The 23,049-nt window shown below is 33.4% G+C and overlaps 1 protein-coding gene across 1 annotated transcript in view; it reads right to left on the bottom strand.

Annotated features, from left to right (window-relative positions):
- The window catches only part of LOC124630064 (probable basic-leucine zipper transcription factor R), a 45,439-nt gene extending 23,940 nt beyond the window's left edge, over positions 1-21,499 (bottom strand). The window contains exon 1 of the mRNA XM_047163782.1: positions 21,415-21,499. Within this exon, the coding sequence (XP_047019738.1) occupies positions 21,415-21,432 (18 nt within the window). The 5' untranslated portion in view covers positions 21,433-21,499. The remainder of the gene's footprint in view (positions 1-21,414) is intronic.
- Positions 21,500-23,049: the final 1,550 nt, after the last annotated feature.

Genomic DNA, 23,049 nt, shown 5'->3' with positions numbered 1-23,049 from the left:
TTGACCTGAGGTTTTAAACTTTACGAAGCTTATATAAGAAGCTTACATTGTTGTTGAAGAGTTTGTTTGCGGAAATCTCAGGAACTACTGGACTGATCTATACTAATATTATAAATATGAAAAGTTTATATTTTTGTCTGTTTGTAACTCGAAAACTACTGGAACGATTAACAATTCTTTCAGTGTTGGAAAACTACACTCTTCTGGGAACTGCGGGAAAACGACTAGTTGAAATAGATTTCAATGTTAGATTGCCAATTTATCCTCTCACACTTGTATGACTGTCGCAAGGAAAGAAAATAATAAAAAATAGCCCATTTATCGAGGAAGATTATAGGCTACTTTTTATCTTGGTAAGTCAAGCAGCTTCCACAAAATTCAGAGAAAATCGCTGTCTGAAAATAGTCTATTTAAACCTCACATTTTTATATCAAACCTTCAGTGATTCAGTGATAAATAAAACATATAGGTTCTCGTATATATTGTCTGAACTGTTTACGATTACAAGCTAAGAATGCGGAATGCCTTGGTACTCTTTACTGAGTCGGAATGTCGTCTGACATCAAGTTATGAATGTAAGTCAGTTCCCGAGGTTGTAGACTATGACTAAAGGATCTTGTCTGCGGAAGAACGGTACAGACAGAAGTTGTCACTTTTTTTTTCCTTTATGTGAAAATGTGTGTTGAGTCATTCTTTGTTGTGGTAGGATATGTTAATTTGCTTGTTTGTTTTGTAGTTTTGTAAATTGCATGACATAGTGACTGATGAAATGGCAATTTAAACCTAGAAATATAAATAAAATATTTCATAACATATTTCAGAGTATTATCGTAGATTATTTTCCTGTTAGTTTACTAAAAGTCTCAAAAAATCTTCTAATAATGGAAATAAAATACCCATAAAATATGTGTGAATAAAAAAAAACAAAAAAATCATAAATAAAAATATTACAAAAAGAGTTACTAAATATTCCAAACGTAGTTGACAATTATTTTGAGAAATTCATACTTACACCATTGTTGTAATGAAGTACTAAACTTAATTAAAGAATTAAGTTGGTTTAAGTGTGAAATTGCGAATTTTTAAGTTCCTATTGTTTTAAGTTACGTTGGGTAAGTTCTATGTGTAGCTTAAGTATTGTCTTACGAAACTGACCTCGCGTATCAATGTTCAGAGAAAATGGTGAGAATACACACTTTTATGAAGTTCTAAAGATTTTAATGTGTGTGATTTTGTGAATGAAGTAAAATGTTTTATTTGAGGAAAGTTTTTTAAACTGCTTTCATTATTTTTGTTAGAAATCGATATTATATTCTCTGTAAATGTAATGAAAACATTCGGTCAAAGGTGATTCGGTCAATTAACGACTATCATTTGAACATCTTAGGCAGTCGTTACGATTATTCAGAAGCCTAAAAATCTGACAAGAGTCTGACCCCTTGGTATTGGGTTGCCTGAGTAACTATGTTTAGGAGGTCAGATAGGCAGTCGTTACTTCTAAAACCCTGGTACTCAGCTGCTTTCGGAAAGGGTCAGGCAGATGCACTCATGTACAACTGAGTAGTAGATAATTTTACACTACCTAACTCATACTCACAACGGATCTACTCTCAAAAACCAAAACAAATATCTATCAAACACGAGATCAGACAGACTAATAACAGTATTCAAGTTACCTCTGCAACATTGCGCACAGCGCGTATGTCGTCATAATTACACTCTGACCTTCAACTGTTTCTTATTGTTTTCGGCTTCAGAAGCTGCTGATTATAGACTTGTTACGAGTATTACTGTTGTGATTTGAAACAGTGAACTTGGAATATAAGATTAGGATCGGTTGACCCGTGGTGATTATGAAATAGTGTGAATTAGAATTAGTAGTAGAGAAGAGCGGAAAAATCGTAAAATGCGTATCTCTTCAGGGCAATAAAGTGTTTAAACATATATCACTTTCATATGGAGTTAGGAGATTTTTGTAACGAAATAATTAGAAAGACACAAAAATACAGTTCATACATAATTTTTTTCTAGTTCGTAGGTGCCTAAACCTATGTTATCAATTTAAACCTTATATTGTAATTAGACAAAAATTAATACACTACTTTTGGAAAATAGCAAATTTACTTACTAGACACATTTCTAATACTTTCACCAGCCTGATTAATTACTAACAGCCTAATTAGCACTCAACCATTTTTAGCAAAACGCAACACTTTGCATAACTTGAGTAAATTTGACATTTCCTTCATAACAATTCACAATAGAAAACTTCGAGTGTTCTAGGAACATATGCTAATCAAATTATGTTTACTTTTCAACGAAGATAGTATGGAAAAATGGACCTTATGACGTCGTGATAAGGTCTAGTTGATAGGTGTGTAGTTTTATGAATGAAAAGTGAATGTATGAGTGTGTGCCATGGAGAACAAATGACTAGCGGAGATGTCATGACGCAAAATCTCCTAAGAAAGTAGCGCACCAAAATGCGAGTGTTCGGGGGACGAGGAACGTTACTAGCTCCACCCTTACACCTCTTACGGTCAGTTTCTTCATCAAAAGCTAAAGTTAAAGTAATGTCTAAAGTAAAATTAACGGTCAAATTCGTTTTTTCAAGGCTAAAGTGACAGCAAAACTAATAGAAAAATTGAATTTGACCGTTACTTTTACTTTAGACATTACTTTGACTTTTACTTTGGCTTTAACTTTTGATGAAGAAACTGGCTGTTATAGACCTTTCGTTATAAATAAAGTAAGACCAATCATTAACATATTGGTTTTCATTTGACAAGGAGCCCAAACATCTCGTTAGTTCTAGTAACTGATCACGCATACTTTACGTTGCTTGAGCTACAAGAAGGCGCTTGACCTAACTTCCTTATGGCATCTCCGTTCTTTCCTTCCTCCGTGGCGTTAGCTTTTGAATGATGATGTAAACAAGGCAACATGTGCTATATTGTTGAGCAAGTGTTACTAGGTTTGCGTGTTTATGCTCACATATGAAATGTGATCAATCTTTGTACTGCTTCTTACACCTATTGTAACTATAGGTTTTTGCGAATCTATGGTTCAGATCTCTCGAAGACCTATATTTTCATTTTCTATGTGTGAAAGTAGACAGAATAGAATATAATATTTATATTATGTAGGTTGCTTGATTGATAACACATTAATCAATTGCTGATTCCTCTTGTGTGTTCGTTTGTTAATAATAATAATTTATTTTCTCTTTCTGCCTCAAAATAACACGACTTTATTGAATTTGAAAAGAATTTTGACCCTTTTTTGACCCTCTTGAGCACGTAACAAACATAATTTTACAGAATCTAGCTTAACAGTCTACATACAATCCCAGTCTATCTTCAACTTCGCAATAGGTCAGACAAACAATCCTCGATACCTCATACTCAATAATTTCTCGCTCTCAGAAGTAATTGGTTTTCACAATTAACTCCCTTGTATGTATAATTTTCTTTGGCCCTAAAAAGCATAGATCTTAATTGAGGTAATACGATTTACTACCTATTGCATTTGAGTGTAATACTTCTACTGTGTTTTACTATTAACAGCATACTATTTCTTGGTTATGTGTATTTCGGAAAATGTACTGAACCACTTACTTATGAAAAAATTAAAAGTAAATACATTATTTTTGCATGACAGGTAACTAATTTCTACTTTAAAATTTGAATTTTTATTATTCTTAACAAATCAATTTTGACACATAGAAAACAGTTTACTGTCCAACTGTTATTTTTTATACAAAAAATTAATTAAATAAATACAAAACGGTAAATGAAATAACTCATACATTATTATGTCACTGTAAACAGTCGATAAACTGTCACTCCAATTATACTTTTTTCTGCACACAATGATATATCGTGGAACATCACGATTATGCGTAAAACAACTGATTAATTGATCACGTTCCATTTCCTTTGGTAACTGACTGATACGCTTGGTTAAACATACAAACAGTCAAGCACATAACAACAAACATTTATGTATGTATGAACGGAACTTTTCATTGTCAACCATTTGCATTTTCATTGATAAATTAACATGTCAGTCTTATTTTCCTTGTTTTTTTCAAGTATGCTATATGTAAATTGAAGGTTTCCATTGCATCTCAAGTCCAGAGTTCCAAAGTCAACGGTTTATTTAAACGAATCTAAACAAATATTATAAAGAGGAATAGTAGTTAGTTTGCACTATCTTATTTATTGCACATAGATTTTTTCAATTAAAAAAATTTTGTTAATGTACAATGACGAGCTTAACTCAGATATGGGTGACATGAGCTTTATTTTACAGCTATACTCCTTCATGTAATAATTCATGTCCTGCCAGCATTTCAAATCCAACAAACTTTTTTAGTAGCATCAAAGATATATTTGTACACAATACTATGACCAGAGTCCTAAGTACAAAAACCAAGCACACACTTTCAGTTTCAACAAAGCCCGCAATGGCCGGCGTTATGTAACGCAGTCCGGCGCTTGCGCATGAACCGGTCCTAAGGGCATTATGTGGAGCACTGCTATGTAACTGTGGACGAAGAAAGTCTATTATTGTGGAAATATTGTCCTTGAGAATAAGCCTTTTTTTTGTTGGTACCGAAGGTAAGCTTTACAGATCCTTTGCCTTGAGTGTGTGAAAGGTAACCGAAAGATCGAAAATCCACACAAATGCTTAGTAACTTAATCCATCCTAAAATTAATGAATTTTAATACCAAGTCACAATTACTCATTCTATTCAAAAAGCTCCTAGCATTACACCTTCCCTACTTCATTGGGGAAGCTCGTGTTTTACATTTCAGATACCCTTAATAATACTAATTGTATCATCATTCATTCTGTCCCAATAATTAATTATAAACTTGCATGTTACTCTCAACTCGTCAAGAATATTTACATTAGCACCATAAAACAAAGTTCAAAACCAAAACATATTACCAAACTCCGCCTTAAGGCATGACCTTGCTTAAAACCAGCTTAAATATTACTTAACCTTAACTTGAAGTAACATTACAAAACTGTCCCAGTGAAAGTAAGTATGTTTGAAGCTCAAATTCTTAACCTACTCTACATAGAGCACTCTCGCCGCTCTACATAGAGCCCTTAGTGTAGACACCGGTTTGTGCAATGTATTATGTAAGTTATATTATTTTGTGTAAGTAATCAAAGGAAAGTTTTACTTGCAAACTTTAGAATATCAAACATTAGACATGGACTCCGAGAGTTAGAAGGAGTCTCAGACAATTTTAAAATATTGTTTTAAGTTTCAATTAATAGGGACCCCGACTTTACGTGCTCTCCCAGGCACAGGGGAAAAATGCCGCCAACTTTCAGCCTCCGTTGAAAGTTTCTAAAACCGGCAAAGCGATTCCAGCCCAACCCAGGAATTGAACCCGAGACCTCCTGCACAGCTGTCGCACAACACAACAACTAGACCAAAGAGGCACTCACTTTATGTTAAATGCTCCTAAGAGAAAAGAATAGGTACATAAATTAAAAAAAAAACGTTTTACCTGTTATGAACAAATAGGCCATTGATAAAGTAGTTCACTATTTGTCAGTTGTTTTTACTAGGAAAGCTGAAACTCGAATCACGCAACACAGATAATAATAGGTCTGTATAACTTACATACTTTGTGACAAATTAGCCAAAATAAATCAACTGCTAGGAAATGTCAAAGTAACAATTTGACACTTTCGGGTTAAAATTAGTAATTTCCTAACTATTTAAATTTATTATAACTATTTTCTAACTTATTACCAAAATATTTTAACTTTGACGTGTCCGTGTGTTATTTGACTTAATTAGTGTCACATTGATAAGTATGACAAGCTAATATTAAAATGTTTTGGTTCCTAATAATGATCCAGAAGCAAAAGCAGTATTGGGTTTGATTCCCAGATTTGGAGGGATTTGTGTTTGTTTGCTTGAACGTAACCTCAGGAACTACGAGTCGGATTTGAAATATGTTTTAGTATTAGATAGACCATTTATCAAAGAAGAATATAAACATAGGCTACTTTTTATCCGGACTTACTAAATAGATAGTTTATTTTTTCATTTCTACATAGAAGATTTATTTCCAGTAATTGCATCACTGACTGGAGAAAGTATTTGATACTTGAAGCAGTATACAGTGATCTAGGAAACGTTTATCGATCACCCACACTTAGATAACCAATAGCGACGTTAAGTATAACTATTATTTACTTTTTTCTTGATATTTCCCGGTGTTTAAATAAGAAAACTGCTTCTAGCAAACGAAATGATAATTTATCTTTAAAAAAATATCATATTAGCCATATACCCGGGGTTTCCACCGCGTCCCGTGGAAATTACTACGAATACCGGGATAAAATATAGCCTATGTTGCTCGATAAGAGTGAAGTTTTCCAACAGTGAAAATATTTTTCACATTAATTCAGTAGTTTCCGGAGCCTTTAGGGTCATCATCTCTCGAGCCTTTTTCAAAATGAAAAATATACGTTTATAACAAGTTACCGCGTTTTGATGCATACCAGTCATACTCGTATGAATGTTGTGAGCGCTGGTACAAAAGACATCAACGCAGAGTACACAAAACTTAGTTTAGTGAGTTCTAAGTTAAAAGACACTGTTCGCGGTCATTCTATTGATAGATGACCTTGATCATATTTCACGCATCAGAAGATAGGTATATCGGTCCCTAGGTTACTGATTAATATGAGTAAGTAATAGTACAATATGAACCGTATTATTATGATAGTGAGTTAAACTTATATGACGATGAAAATACTGGCGTAACTCAGTACTTCACTTACATGGGTTAGGGGGAAACTCGCCCCTGGGCCGCAGCCCAGATTACACGGTATAATAACAGTCGGGAAAACTGGTCCGAAATAGGTACATAAAAATGTAGGCACTTTTTATTTCCTTGTAATTAAAACGTTCAAAACAAAGGGTATTATTTGATATAGGTAGTTCGTTTATATTGTATATATATCCGACACGTGATCTCAAAATTACGTATACACTACCAATATTTCATTAGCAGTTCAAAAACAATATACCTAGATCGTGTTTCCTTAAACCTATTTATTACCAGAAATAAGCACAACTTATTTAACATTAAGGAAAAGCCTCTGATCACTAACATTGCAGTCTGATGGACATACACAGATGGCTCACGCTGATACTGACACAATGGCTGGTCTGAAGGCACCGGCATGTGACCTCGACCTCCTTGCTGCTGAGTTTGACTGACTGCTGACTCGTGTCCACTGGTAACTGTTCAGTTGAAATTGTGATAAATGTCTGAATAAGTTATATGTAGTAGGTATTCTATTGAGAAAAAGATAGGGCCATGTAAGATTGTAAACAAAGTTGATGAGAGAACTATAGGGTTACGTGATATTATTGTAACCAAAATTGGTTCAATTGTGTTTAGTAGTAAGATGGAGAGGAAAAGTGAAATTTTATAAACATGAAGAAATCCACACTGAAAAATGGTAAAGAAAATGAAAAATGCTTTCGTCAAATACCTTTGCCACTACGAACTAAGCGATTTAAAGCTCACGCTTATACAGTATTATTTTGACAATAAGGTAAAGACATCATAGTTAAAATATTTTTCTAATTATTAAAAAGAAATCAAATATACTCAAATTATATAACTAGACCGTTCATAGTATAACAATAATTGACTGCACAACAAGGCAGTTATTATAATTTATCTACAACATAAAACGTCTACACCTGACATTAACTTACACAATTAAACAATAATAAATCAACTCGATTAATATATGATTTATATGTTCGACCAACGATCGATTGTAATAATTGATTGAATCGATATATCGTGATCGGTTATATAATCGATAAGTAGGCTTATAGTATTAGCATTGCGTATTTACACGTGAACTGAATATAGTGTGAAGCCTGTGGCATAATAGTAACATTAAGGCACTGAGGTACGTCACCTACCGTTATTCTTTTATTTTAGAACTTAGTTTAGGAACCAGCATATTTTTAACTACCTTCCTTATTTATCAAGACCAATAAGGCAGTCATAAATTCTATAAAACTGATAATACAAATCTAGTAAACTGCTAGCTATTTTCCGCGATAACAGAGACGGCTGCGGAAACAGCCTGTAGATAGACACGCCCACTTCGACTGAGTCAAGTAGTTTAAATGTTTTAGCTTATTTCCGCATATTTCAGGCTTATTCCGCATATTTATTTATTTTATCCACTGTGACAAAAGTTATCAATGAATACTTATAGTTCACGTTACTTTTCATCTTTATAATTATGTCTCACCTCAAAGTAATAGGTTTAAAAATACATATTTAAATCGATTGCCGTTCATTCCCGAAAAAAAAATACATTCATAACAAAAACTAAGTACATCTACTATTTTATAGCCATTTCGCACACAACTAATATCAATTGCATAAACTTTCAAAATCGGCCTTGTGTTATCCGAAAATTATTGTAAACCTCAGTTGATATAAAACGTCGTCCATTGTGATACATGCACAATTGCATGCTATTATCTGACTATCAACCTTGCTTCGTAAAAACGTGGCTTTTAAGTGTGCACACTGGCAACTTTTAGTCGACCGACAGTTTGTTTGGGCTCAGAAATCAGTATGAAGATGAATAGCGGTACGCAGTTTTCAGTCGGTCTGATACCGACTTAATACCTGATCTTTGTAATGGGCGTACTACCATTTTACTCCATACTTATTTATGAGCCCAAACCATTTACAAGACTATTTATTGGCCGACTAAAAGTTTGCAGTTTGCAGATACACTTATTGTATAAGAATATTGCTTTTTGACTGGCTTGGGAAGTTAGAGGTGTGATTTAGGAAAGTTCTAGAAACTATGATAGTTCTAATGGCGAGATTCCTAAGAATTCGTGCACAAAGGTTGTTTCGAAGACATTTTAGAAATAGTTCGCACGTAATTTTGGACTGTTTGCTAGAGCAAGTAGACATCTTTCATGAGTCATAATATTGTCGCACACTAGAAGAATCTCGCGTTTAGCACTAAAATCATTCGTTTTCCTACATGAATTCTTCATACATTCTTTAGTACAAATTAACGGTTGTCTTTTTTGGTTTAAATAGCTCTTTGATAGACCATAACCCGTTTAAATACTTATAAAGCATAGTTCAATCCTATTGTTTTGTGTATTTTCCTATCGACGTTAACAAAGACACAGCCCAAATTGATCTTGAACTATTTTTTATCTCATCTTTCTCTCAGCTAAAAAAAACTACCATTAACTACCAACCGGTACTCCAAACATGACAAGCAATACATATTTATAAGTCAGAAGGTCAGGTACCAGGGTACCAGCGTTTCGCAAGAGATAGTTCTGAACAAGCGCCACTGAATGAGTGAGCAAGTGCCCTATGCGTTCGGTCACGATAAACTTAAGCTGTTGAAAGCTTGTATCATATTTTAATGAATATATTAATTTATCAGTCGCTCCTTGTAAAGTACTGGTACTCAGATCCATCTAATTAGACTGGATACAGACTCCAACATAGTTGGGAAAAGGCTAGGCAGATGATTAATTTATCAGAGGCTTCAAATTCTATCAAACGCAGGATATGTCACTAAAAATATTCTTTTTTTTAAGTAGAAAATTGAGGTTCTTTTCTATCTATGCGATTGTCTGTTCGTAATAGACTCAAGAACTTCTCTTTTTTTTTCAGGCAGCGTTAAAATTAGATGGAAGGATTCACTTTAAAATAAAGCTAATTATTCCAGTATGTTTTACTATTTTTCTTAAACAGCGAGACACTCGTCTTATGTAATTAAATAACTCTACAAATAAATAACAAATGATATATTTATAAATAGCCACATACTAAATAACTTTTACTTAATTAATAAACCAATAAAATTGAAACCTGTAACCTTTTGACGAGACAGCAGTTAACCTCAAAAACTGCGGTTAAACATAACATTAACTGCATTACACGTATAAACTTTTCTATAGAAAGTTGATTTTATATGTTTTATTGTATATGTCCTGTTTGCTGTTTCTTGATTTCTCTATAAACTTCACGATTGCCTCATAAATTGTCTTAATTTATCATTGGCTATGTAGCATAAATACAAACAAAATGAATTCTTAAGAAAATACGACAGTTAGCCGATTTTCTTGCGAGACTGCCTATGAGATTTTTTTACACATAAGTCTGTTTATTTTCAGCCATATTTCTAAACAATGAAAACTAAGATATTAAAAAATACTTACAGTAAAAATTATGTTTACTTACTGGCTGGGTAATAAATTGCTGTTATATTTCTCACAAACTCTATATGTACCGTATAAAATATTGTTTAAAAACCAATAATATAATAATTTATCATGATTTCCTCAAAACTAACAGTTAAAACGGCCAGTTAAACACTAATTAACAAAACGTGGAAGCAATTCGTGTTTTTTGTCACGCGGGGTCACAGGAGGTCATGCGAGGTCACGGCGGAACTCTACAGCTGACCTTTATGACCTTTGTTCAGCATGATGCAAATTAAAAGGTTAGAAGTTAGTGTTGTTTGTTTATTTATACCAAATAGATAATTTCATGTAGAGGTGCTAATGTCGGTGTTAGTACAAATAAATATGGGTGATACCAATAGGTACCAATGCTTAATTAATATATGTAGGTATATTTGGTTTATTTGTTTTAAATATATTTAATCTACAGCCATGAAATTTGAAATAAGTGGGTCATAAAAAATACAATATTTACTTAATTAGTGCTATAAAAATAAATCTTACTAATTTAAATACCTACGATATTATTCATTATATTAGACTAAAAAGTTTAAGGTCTAGTTTTTATAGTGGTCCAGTTTCAATTAACAACATTTGCAAATTTAATGTGCATCAAATATCTAGAACATCTGCCACGAATTGCATAATTGTTAAGACAACATTTCAAGTGCAATTTATTAGTGCAGTAATAAATTAGTGCATTTATCAAATTAAGCTCAAATAGCCTTATAAATATATTTATTTAAATGTCAGCCACTTTAATTTATTGTTACAAAAAATGTTTTAATAAAGAACTAGCAGTCTTCTCGCGGCATCACCTGCGTCCCGTGGGAACTACTGCTTTTACCGGAATAAAATATAACCTGTGTTACTTGGCAAGAGTGAAAGAATTTTTCAAATCGATTTGGTAGTTTCGGAGCCTTCAGGGTACAAACAGACAAACAAAAAAGTTTGGTCTTTATAATATTGGTATAGATAAAAAAAATGGCCTTTTAAAAATAATTTACATAAAATCCAGATCATAAAGAGATGTGCCAATATATTGCCAAATGTACCTGCATATACTTGTCATAAGTACATAGTGCATGAGACGAACCAGGTCGTGGGAAATACACTAGCTAGCCTTGTGGATGTCGTCTTACGAAAACTTATACTCAACCTGTTTTTAGTTAAGATTTCAGCTTTTATATAGCTTTTAATGTTGAACTTTTAGGCTTTATTTTTTATTTAAATTGGTGTTTGTACGCTTTTATTTATTGTGATTAATTAATAAGATATTTCATAATTTTGTTTGTGTGATTGACTACTTACTAATGTCAAGATCAAATAAGACAACTTTAATTTACACTCTGTCCCCCTTACTTATAAAATCTCTAATCACCTTCTTAGCAACATTTTAACTAATCACTACTTAAAGTCTTAAGTAGTGATTAAATGTTAGTTAAGACATGCTTAAGCAACGTTTATAAGTAAGAATGTTTTTAAACAGCCCTTAAGTATTACTTATATTTAATTCACGTTTATAAGTAAGGCTGATACACAGCCTTACTTATAAACGTGTATTTATTGTTTATTACAAGTAAAGTTTCTTCTTTAAGATGTGTATTTCTCATGTCTGTGTAAAACTTATTGTAAATACTTAATTTTAAAGGCATACAAAATTAACGAAAATAACTATTACTCAGCCTACAACCCTGATTGGTGGGAAGACTCAAAAGATCGAGAGGTGTGGGGGAAAAATGGGGAGGCCTTTGCCCAGCAGTGGGACAATGCAGGCTAAGAAAAAAAAAACAATTACTGTTTAAAGAAAAGTGAAAACATCTCGTCATCTCCTTACCCAACAACGAAGCTACATAATGATTTAAATAATGTAACACAGCACCATCTTATTAAAATGTTGTAAGTAAATATGATAAATTGACATACATCTGAGAGTGAATGTACTAATCTACAACCAATCTATAAATTACACCTTTTAGACATGAAGTGCCAAATTGCCCCATATTGAGAATAAAATTTTAATTGGAGACATATTAATATGGTCTTAGTATCTTATTAGATCAGTAATATACTTGTAATTATGTTTTACTTGACATAATTTTGATTAAATAGAAAGATTGTGCTGTTTGTAATCATCGTGAGTAAATGCTGGTCAAATAAACTTCGATTAAGTAGCTTAAGATTGGTGTTAACGTACACTTTGGACTTTATACTAATATCATAAAGAGGAAACATCTTGTTACTTGTTTCTTTGTTTCTACCTAAAGGCTCCGAAATTACAAAAAAAAATTGTTCATTGTTGGAAAGCTACATTCTTCCCGCGTAACATAGGTTATATGGTATCCAAGTTCGGGAAGGAGTTTCTCAGGCCGTTGGTGAAACCGAGGTATAACAACTAGTATATGACATGATCTTGATAGTGTCCATTCACAGTTACATTTAGGCAACAGCTTTTACAAAATATTTCATCGATTTTTACATAATACCTTTTTAGAGTCCATAACATAATTGTAGGCATTACATTGTGAGCTTTCACAACGAGATAACTCGCTCGATTATATTACAATTATTCGATTAAGATTATTATGTGAGTGCGCAATCGATAATCGGCTTAATCGATTGGGCTTTTTATTCGTATTTTTGTGTGCCAGTTTTAATATGTTCTCGTTTATTAAGTTTTATTGTGAACTTGATTTATAATAGAGGATAAGTTGTTGAAAGGTTTTAGAAAGATATTGAAGACGCGATAAATTGGTTCAATATATGGGTGAATTTCCCGGGACCAAAAATTGCGTGGCATCGATGAAATCGGTACTAAAAATCATTGTTATAATATTCTAATATTTTTTTCTAAGTAGGTGAAATAGTAATCTATGTGTAGCACTAAATATTTTGTTAATAGGATTAATTGGTTATCCAAAAAAAAAAAATAAACCTCAAAATCTTTCATTGCCGTGTTTGTCCACACGTCACCTTGATGTGTACTAGACCTTATTGATAAAAATGTATTAGTTATTTATATTAAAACCTACTTTTATTTGATTCGTGAATAGTTAAAGTATTATTACGGACTACATTTGTTGAAATATTTAAACAATACAACAAATGGTAAATAAAAAATAGTTTGTCCCAGAACCACCATTCATCGCCATGTCCTAAACATATTTAAGAATATTCCTTTTTCTAACGGTTTGCGTCCCTCCCGCTGTGCGCTAAATGTTGCATATTAGTGGACATCAAGTGTTCGACGTGGAATGACGTGTGCACGTGCCTGCGTTTTCGCGCCATAAATGCAAGTATGCAATTTTTTTATCACTGGACATTTTTTCTATCATCGCCGTGGATAGGTCTTACTTCTGTTTGAATAAGTTTGTCCTCTTAATTGATCATTCGGTACAATGCCATCTATCTTATGTTTATTTGTGACGTGTTAATTACTGTGAATTATTAACAGATTTTTAGTTTTTTGATGTTTTTGCCTTGATATTCATTGCCGTGCTCTCATTTCCGTGGTTTCCGTGGTCAAAATTTGCTATGGAAATGAAAAAAAATACACAGCAATGAAAAAATTTTCATTGCCATGCCTTGTAAAACAATTTCGTTTCATTGCCGTGGCCGCATGTTTCATTACCGTGACTTATGTTTTCATCGCCACGGCATCATTAAGAAAAAAAAACAATTTGTACTATATAGTCAACTACAAAAAGATATTTCCACGTTCACCTCACTAAATGCTAAACTTACACACACCACTTCAGGTTCAGGTTCACTTAGGTTGTTTTACTAGAGGAGTATTTAAGAAAAGAAAGAGAAAGATATGTCAAAACGATGGCTGCAGGAATAGTTTTCATTGCCATGGACGCATGTTTCATTGCCGTGCATGCATGTTTCACCGCCGTGGCATGAAAATTTTAGTCTTGTATATCTCGTTAGTTTTTTAAGCTATCTACTAGATATTAAGGAAGAATACATATCTTATCAAAAACTTTAGTAAACACTATTTTTTCTTGTTCTAAAGTTGAAGTATAAAAAATCCACGGAAATGAAGATTTTATTGGACCTGTTGAAATTCACCCATATAGTACGTAAACGTTTTTTATTTTATTAATATTATACAGGTATGCATGTGAAAGTTGAAAAATGTGTTAAGTTGAAAAGTGTAAAAATGTATTTTTGCAAATCGTTTTCTATTCTATTAATATTATAACATGCGATAGTTTGTAAGGATGTAAGTATATAATATATGTAGTGAGTTATTACGCATGTTTGTTAATCTTTCACACAAAAACCACTTAGTATATTTTGATGTAACTTAGTAGTAATACACCTAGTCCAATAGTTTAGCTGTTGATTTCAATACATAGTATATGTAACAAGTACTACGTAACACATTTATTTCGTTTCACATTTTGCTCACGTGCTAATGTTTGCTTCGCTTGGGTAACATTTTCTACGTGTAATTTTCTTTTTCGTTTCGTCCATTTTCTATTTACAATAATATTATTAACGGTTCCTACTTGAGGCCTTCTTCTATTGTTATGTTACAAAAAATGTTTTGAAAGATTTGTTTCAAGAATAATATTGATTTTTTTACGCGTATCTGTATTGTTTAACTTTGTTTTAATAAACCGTGTAAGATGCGTGAAAATGTGTGTTAACTTTTTTATTTGGTACACGAAATGTATTCATAATCTGCAATCGTCGTTCCAGCTGAAATACGTCTATTGCTATTCAGAGGCCTCCCCCAAGGTTGGTGCTTATTTCGCAATGAACTTCTTAAATATTTACAATACATATTTACAATAAAAATCAAAAACTATCCTAGTAAAACAAACAACTAAAAAGCGTCAAAAAATTCGTCCCCATCGCTGTCAACTGGGAGCGTGCCCAGGAGGCTGGCAGCATTACCTCGTTGGATCGCCATGCTGATTCTTTGTCCGAGGTAATAGCCAGCCTTCTGGTCACGAGAAGCGTCAACCAGCCGACTAGAGAGATCTTTAAATAGAATGTGGGCATTCGGACCCCACGACCCGAGGGTTTCAACCCCAAACGGTTCGAAAATATAGTTTCCGACAAGGCCACTATATTTCCGCCCGTTGAGGTTCTCCGCAGCCGCAGCGGCAGCAGCAGCACAGCACGCAGAACTTGGAAGGTGTGATGGCGCAAGAGTATCGACACAGGTTGCGTCCCATACTAAAGGCCTACCCATCTTCCAAGGGAATAACGACATGCTGTCTGGTCTCTTACCGTCGTCGCGTGCCAAGCCGTTTGGTTCTAATACAGCTGGTACCCCGACGGCAACAAGAGCTCGACGTATAATGTCATTGATAAAATTAAATTAAATTCCTTAAATTCCTTACTAGTTCAAAACAAACCCAATAGAAATCAAATTCTAGTAGTTCCACTCAAATTAAGAAGGACCTCTTACTGGGTTTTTGCATTTATTTATTTTGCACACTCTTTTCAACAGATGAAAATCCCGCTGAGAGAACCTCAGACACTTAGGTACTGACTTAAACCCACCATATTTCTTCTTAAGCCCTTTTATGTACCAGGGCCGCGGTAACTCTTTCGAACAATCCCGCAGCTCCGTACTAAATTATCTACCTAGGTTATGCTTTTTCAAACCAAGTTATGCTCCTGTTAAATATTAACGAACTCATGGTACATGTATTGATGTTTGTCAGCACAATGATCTTATCTAGTTCATTGTGTTTTTGTCAAAGTTTCCCTCTCGGCTAGTTCTCACGTACATTAAGTCTTCTAACTCTGTCTGGTTAATATATTCTGTGCCCATACGTTTTTAGGTACCGTTAATAGCTAAGATTTGTTTTCTAATACGTCTGTTCTCTTTGTTATGTAAATGGCATCTTGATTCATGTCAATAACCCTTATAGGTTAAACAAGTTCAAGTTTATAATTATCATCAACAAATGGTATGTTTAAGTCTTTCACGCTAAAAGAGGCAAAACATGTTGGATGGAAGTTGGCTGTAATACAGCCAAGATATCAAAATAACATATAAGTCAATTTTTATCTATGTATGTGCGCGAAGCAGTGTCCTCGGGACGCGATTTCTACAGTTCAAAATCATGCAGGGCTGTTAGATAATGGAACAACTAATATAAAATTGATCAACAACTTTAAAATATTTACAATCATCATTTTTTTACCAACTTTGAAGGCAGCTGTACTTCAAGACTTCAAGCTATATATATATAGCTTATATACCCATATAGAGCTGGGTGGGTTATTTGATTGATCAAAATCAATCAAATAACCCAGCCCAGCTAATATGCTACTTAAAGTTGCAAGAATCAATCAGAAAGTTAGTTAACACAGTTTTTGCTAACTAACCGAAGCTTAGTTAGTTTTTGTAGTAAATCCTGATATTTACTCATTATTGCTATATTTATACTAATTTTGCAAATGCTCGTGCACTATAATATGTCCTGCGTAGTTGGCTAATCTCCTTACATGAGAACAGCCGCCGTAGCCGATAATCGGCTAGGAGGACATCATCATCATTGCTATATTGCTACATTTAGTTCTGAGTGAAGAAGTTAACATAATTGATTTGCTCCATAACCCCGCGTAATTGAAAGTGCGTGTTATAATGAAATGAGGTCTTATTACATCGTTTGATGATCATTATTTGGTCACATGATGTATTGAAAGTTTTCTTAGATAAATGATGCTCTCAAATGCATCAAAACTGGCTATTACTTCGCTAGGTAAGTACTAATTAATTTCAGTTAACATATGTAAAACAAATCTTAAAATGAAATCATAAAAGTATCATGCATCAAAAAAGCTTAATGCTTAAGAAAGCTCAATCCTTCTCTGTGTAAGAGGAGACCTGTGCCCAGCAATGGGACAGTAAAAATGCTGATGATTATTATGATGCATGAAAAACTAAAAGAACATTTAACTGATCCAAACCAAAAAGTTAATAATTTACACACAAGCTTACCTACAATCACTGACAAGCGGACCAAAAGTATATCACACACGAAATTCTAGTATCTACCTACAAAATCAAACACCACAGATAATCTAAACAACATTAAAATTACAATCAATGATAATATCAGCCATAAACCCATTGTGTAGTTACCTCCTTATGATAATCACATCATAGATAAGAACCTCAAATAATCAGGTGCACCACATTCGACAGCACCGACCCAGATCCCACGAGAACTTACCAAATATTGTTGTTATAAATGGCGTTTAAAATCGTGTTAAATAAGGGTTTTTGGACTATATTAATGACTAGCTGTTGCCCGCAACTTCGTCTGCGTGGGCAATATAGAATCGTCAAAATACTACTTATCCCGTAGGTGCATTCTTTCACGTGACAGTATAATTAGGATTAGCACTTAGCAGTCGCATAGATTCATTGATCAAGGTTGTGTTGTGGATGTGACCATTTATCTAAACAAAAGAAGTAAAGTTTGTGACGTTGTTCAGCTAATTTGGAAAATTATTACGTATGGTGCGTAAGTAATATTAATGATGTGTGACATGACGAGATTCCACCGAAATGGTTCATGCATATTTGTTCGCAACCTAAAACACTTGTACCTAACGTCTTTGTTATCACGCTATCCTGTTATTATGCAATTTGTTACTGTTTGCTAGATCGAGTAGACCAGAAGAAACATTTCGGATCGGTGGAATTTTTCCTATATTTTTTCTAAGTGGCAATCTGAGTCTGCAAAGTCTATAATAGACTGCTAGGAAACAAAGACAAGAAGTGAGATGGCTTATTCTTTGGACAAAGAATTAGCATTGCCATTCAACGTGGCAATGCAGCCAGTCTTCTGGGCACGTTTCCGGAGGACAGTGATGCGGAGGAATACTTCGATGTTCTTTTATATATGTTTTATGTTTATATATATTTTGAATATAGTATTTTATTTTTAGTGTTGTATAAAAATAAGTAGTTTAAGTTTAAGTTCGTATACATAGTGTGTACATTGTATAAAATTAATTTTCACTTAAGAAGTGAGAGAAATGGAAAGACACAGATATCCCTTTTAATTGTCTTATGCAAATTTAACACCATAGACAGCAATAAGATCTACATTTCGCAAGGATAGATCTCATCGGTACTTCCGCGTCCTATCTGAGAACGGGGCCGATTGCGCGCGCGCACAAACAGATCTATAGTAAGCTAGATCGATCGAGATTATTCCGAAGATGGTGATTTGTAAATGAGCTTTACTGATTTTCTGTAATAAATCTGATCTAGGTTCAATGAATTTCTTTGCATTAGATAGAGTGATACATGAGGTAGGCATACAGGAATGCGTAAGTAGTACATTGCTCTATGTGTGTGCATTATTTGTAGGTCTCGTGTTATCTACTAAATAGGTATATGTATAACACATTTTTTTTTAATGTTAATAAGATTTTTTAAACCACGTTACGGTAATTTATTCTTTCAATCTAAAGGATACCTCGATATTTTTTTAATAAATATAACCAGTTACCTATAATAACATTATTGTAACCAAGAATGGGACACCAAAATCTAGACATGATTACTTCCGAGTCCTGCCTGAGAACTAGGACGGTTGCGCGAGCGCATACCTGCCTCCCCTCCCTCTCACCCCTCATCCCCGCGCCTGACCTACAAGCCTACGAGTAAGACACGCGATTTTCAAATCACTGTTATTGTTTCAGTTGTATTGTGGAACGATTAGTAATTTAATATTAAGAGAAAGGAAAAAAGGACATTGAAAGTTAGACAAGAAATTAATAATACGGGATCCAAGGGAATTACTTTCCAGACCCGGATAAAAAATAGCCTGTTATTCTCAAGCTCTATCTGTGTACCAAACATTTAAATCGGTTCAGCAGTTGTGGCATATAAACGGTCATACGCACAGGTTATTCGTAAAACTTGATTTTCTGAAAGTGGTACATATATCATTAATTTGCAATTTTCTCCACCATTTTGAATTCATGCCGCTTTTTAAATGTTAGATTCCATTTTAGGCATTTAACTACTTTGGTCCCTATTTGTGCAATTTTCCTACGTAACATACTTGAACTTCATGTTCACAAAGGTACCAAGTTTTCCTAAAACTTATTCTTCCTAAACCCTATATACCCTTTATGTAGGTTATCATCCAGTCTGCATGAATCACACTAACAGCGGGTACCTGATACCGATAGCCATTAATATGATAATGTCGTGTTCTGTTGCAATGGCCGCCTAATATGACGCATTGCCCACGCGCAGCCCTAATCTAGATATGAGAAATATTGTTTAATGGATTTGGAAATGAAATTAGGTATAAAGAAGGAACGGTTATACTTTAAATATGCTATTTTATAAAATTGGTAAAAGATTTTAATGAAGTTTTGATAGTGACTTGAGGAAAGCTTAGGGAGGCTGGTCTATCGTATCGTATACAAATATTTATTAATGCTATGGATTTGTTTAATTAAATTAAAGATTAGGTAGGTACTTCGGGATTTTTAATGACACTTATTTTTAGGCAGGCTGTCAAATATATTGTTTTTTAAATATTGTCTAAAATTATGAGTTGTTATATGAAATAGACTATTTCAGTTTGAGAAACATACTAAGTATATTAAGATCATCAATAAATGATGCGGAAAAATTATACTTAACAGAAAAAAAAAACACTTAAAAAAATAGAAATTTTCCTACCACAACAAAAAACATTTTCACCTAATGATTTTCTCCACATATTAAAATTTAGCATAAAAACTAAATAAAAAGTTTATCGTCGAAGCAATAAATATCGCGTATCTACACACGTATCAACTGTTGGGGCGCCGACCAAGCTCACTTCCCGCAGTCGGTTTCACTTTCCGTACCATCCGAACACTTTCGTTCTTTTCCAACGATCGGCTTAACATTTGTTGAGTAATAGTTTTTAACTACGTGAGTATTTTAATGGAGTATTTTTTAACTGTGTTCTAAAATATAGATTTGAAACTTTTAGCAGGTATATTTTGGTGACCATACCGACTTTTTTAGAGAAAGTTTTTAGGCGTTTTTTTTAATAAATTAGGCTTAAGAAACTGTGTCAAAAATATCTAGAAATATGTTACACTTTTGACAGAGGTCAATCTTGTTTTCATCGAACTTTTTATTGTATTTTTTTGCATACGGAAATAGAGGCTTTTTCTAGAATATATTTAAGAGTTATTAGTCTACTTAATTATTTCAAAATTATGTTAATTTTATGCATGTTGATATCTAACGGAATTCAATAAATTATTTTATTTTAGTATTCGGAAATAAATTAGAATTTCAATTTTGATAGATATCGGGCCTATTCAATATGCCTGCTTTTTTTTCATTTTCACTGTTAACCCTACAAATGCGAAAGTGTTCTTAGAATATCGTTAGAACTATAAAATAAAGAGAATAAGGTTATCGACCCGGACAACCAGTTGTCCTTTCCCAGTGCTGACTAGACCTAGGCATTAATCTTATTGCCTAACATTTCTAGAATATATCACATTTGTTAACTTTCATTTTATTTCGAGTCCTTGAATGCAAAATAAGTTCAGAGTTGAAGTGAATAAGTTCACTTTATAGTTACAGTTAAAACTTTAATTAATGGCTCTGAGAGATCACTGAATATTTTAGATAATATTCGGAAGCCACATTATTATATTTTAAATGATTAAAAAAAATCTACTTTAGTCTACATCCCAAAATTAACAATTAATAAGCTTTTGAAAATGACACAAACAGACGTAAAAAAATCGATTTCAAATTACTAACTTAATACAAAACTGTTGTATTTAAATAAAAAACCCAATCAAATCGATAAGCTTTTTTTAACTAACAAATAGAGCCGCAAATAATCTCGAACTAAATTAAACATGCACAACTAACATACACGAGCAACTCTTACAATCCACAAAATATCAAACTGCAACATCAATTATATTACTATTCACATGCAAAACAATAGACGCAGAAATGTGGCTTAGAACCACCTTACGATATACGTTCTCGTATTCATCACATTACAATATCCACTGCATCACTCGAGCAATCCGTAATCCAGGGTGCGTTCTAAAACCACATATCTGCACTTAATTTTGACACTTACGTAAAATTTGGCCGCCATTTTGGGGTTAAACTGTCACTTTTGTCACTCGCGAAGCGGGCGCATGCGAAGGGTACGCGCGCCGAATGGCGGCCGAGCGAAGGCGCCCACTATATAACCTCCCCCCCAAGCTATTATTATATTAATTACATTGAATGTTTTCACTGCGGTGTCGAACGGATTAATCTGGATCATTTGCTTCCTACAACGATATCCCGAAATACGGAATCTAAAGTCTAATTCAACGTTTTGTACGTAGAAAGTTTCCGACGCACATTAGTTAAGTTGATTTATGACAAACAATTAATTTGGTTATTACGTCTATTAAAGCAATAATTGATGTCTTACATTTTTATTGAATGTTTTCGCTTATTTTTATAGGCTATTGGATCATTGAAAGTTAATGAAACTACGCGGACCATTCGTTTAGTCAAGTAATTATTAATTTTATATAGTAGGTAAGTAGGTTCTATGTTTAAGGGCTAGTAATACATATAAATAAAGAAAGAACTGTAATTAGGCACAAGCACAATTATTCTGATTAAGTCAAGAGTTAAACATCAAGACCTAGCCTAGATGGCTCCATCCAGATGATCAGATATAATTATGAAAACAAAAGTCAGAATGGGAAGTGAATTTATTTCCCATGCGTAAAACATTATAATAGGCACTCCTACTAGATCCAGACTCATTCGTAAAATTTTAGCTATTTTTAAGAATTCTCATCATTTGTTCGTTTCAAATACAAAATTCAGCTTTTAGAGACTTTCTACGAGTTATTGCGGAAACTCGATCAAAATACAGGAATACGAATTTTCACGATATAGTCACGAGAATATACCTAAAAACAAAAATGATAATAATGACGATATCAAACACTTTCAAGATTCAAACCAAAATAACCTTGATTGGCATTGAAATTACATAATTTACAAGCTTTATAATATTATGCATATATTTAGATTCATTGACCATGTTACATGAAGACCTAGCCTTGGTCTAGATTTGACTGGGTGCTAGTTTGAATGCGCGACCAAGTGGAAGATATTTTGTTACGAGCTCCGTTGGCACTTTGTTTTGACCAGCTCAGGTGAATAGCTTTACAGGGTTTAAAGATGGGCATGTAACTTTGGGATTCACTGAACTGTTGAGCGTGGGTTTATATGCAGTTCTAACCTGGGCAACCGGCAAAAAGTCTGCATCTAATGATATAAATACCTAATTAAATAAACGTTAAAAATATTTTCAATTAGCATTATTTCTAATAAAAGCGTTGTTTTTTTAAAGAAACATGCTCTATTTAGGTGCATACCTTTATTTTGGCTAAAGGCTGAATGCAATAAAATTACCAAAACAGAGTATTTCAACGAGACTCTGGAGATGTTTTTTTTTTTTATCATGTGGTAACTCAAAAAATGTTTTCTTAGCAGCACATTACCTCAAATCAGCCCATCTTTACACGAGAGCCGCCTATGCGCAAGCGTATAGCTCGCGTGTACGAAGCAGAATTACCACTTAATTTACAAAATTACGCTACATACATTATTACCAGTGAATAAATTATTAATTAAGCCACTTATATAACGTGTTACATTCTAAGTGAATATGTAGGCCGTACTTGTGATTTCGGTGATACAA

Source organism: Helicoverpa zea, chromosome 4 (assembly GCF_022581195.2).
Source record: "Helicoverpa zea isolate HzStark_Cry1AcR chromosome 4, ilHelZeax1.1, whole genome shotgun sequence".
Classification (NCBI taxonomy): domain Eukaryota; kingdom Metazoa; phylum Arthropoda; class Insecta; order Lepidoptera; family Noctuidae; genus Helicoverpa; species Helicoverpa zea.
The sequence above is the reverse complement of the archived record's forward strand: the minus strand, read 5'-3'. Positions and strand labels throughout refer to the sequence as shown.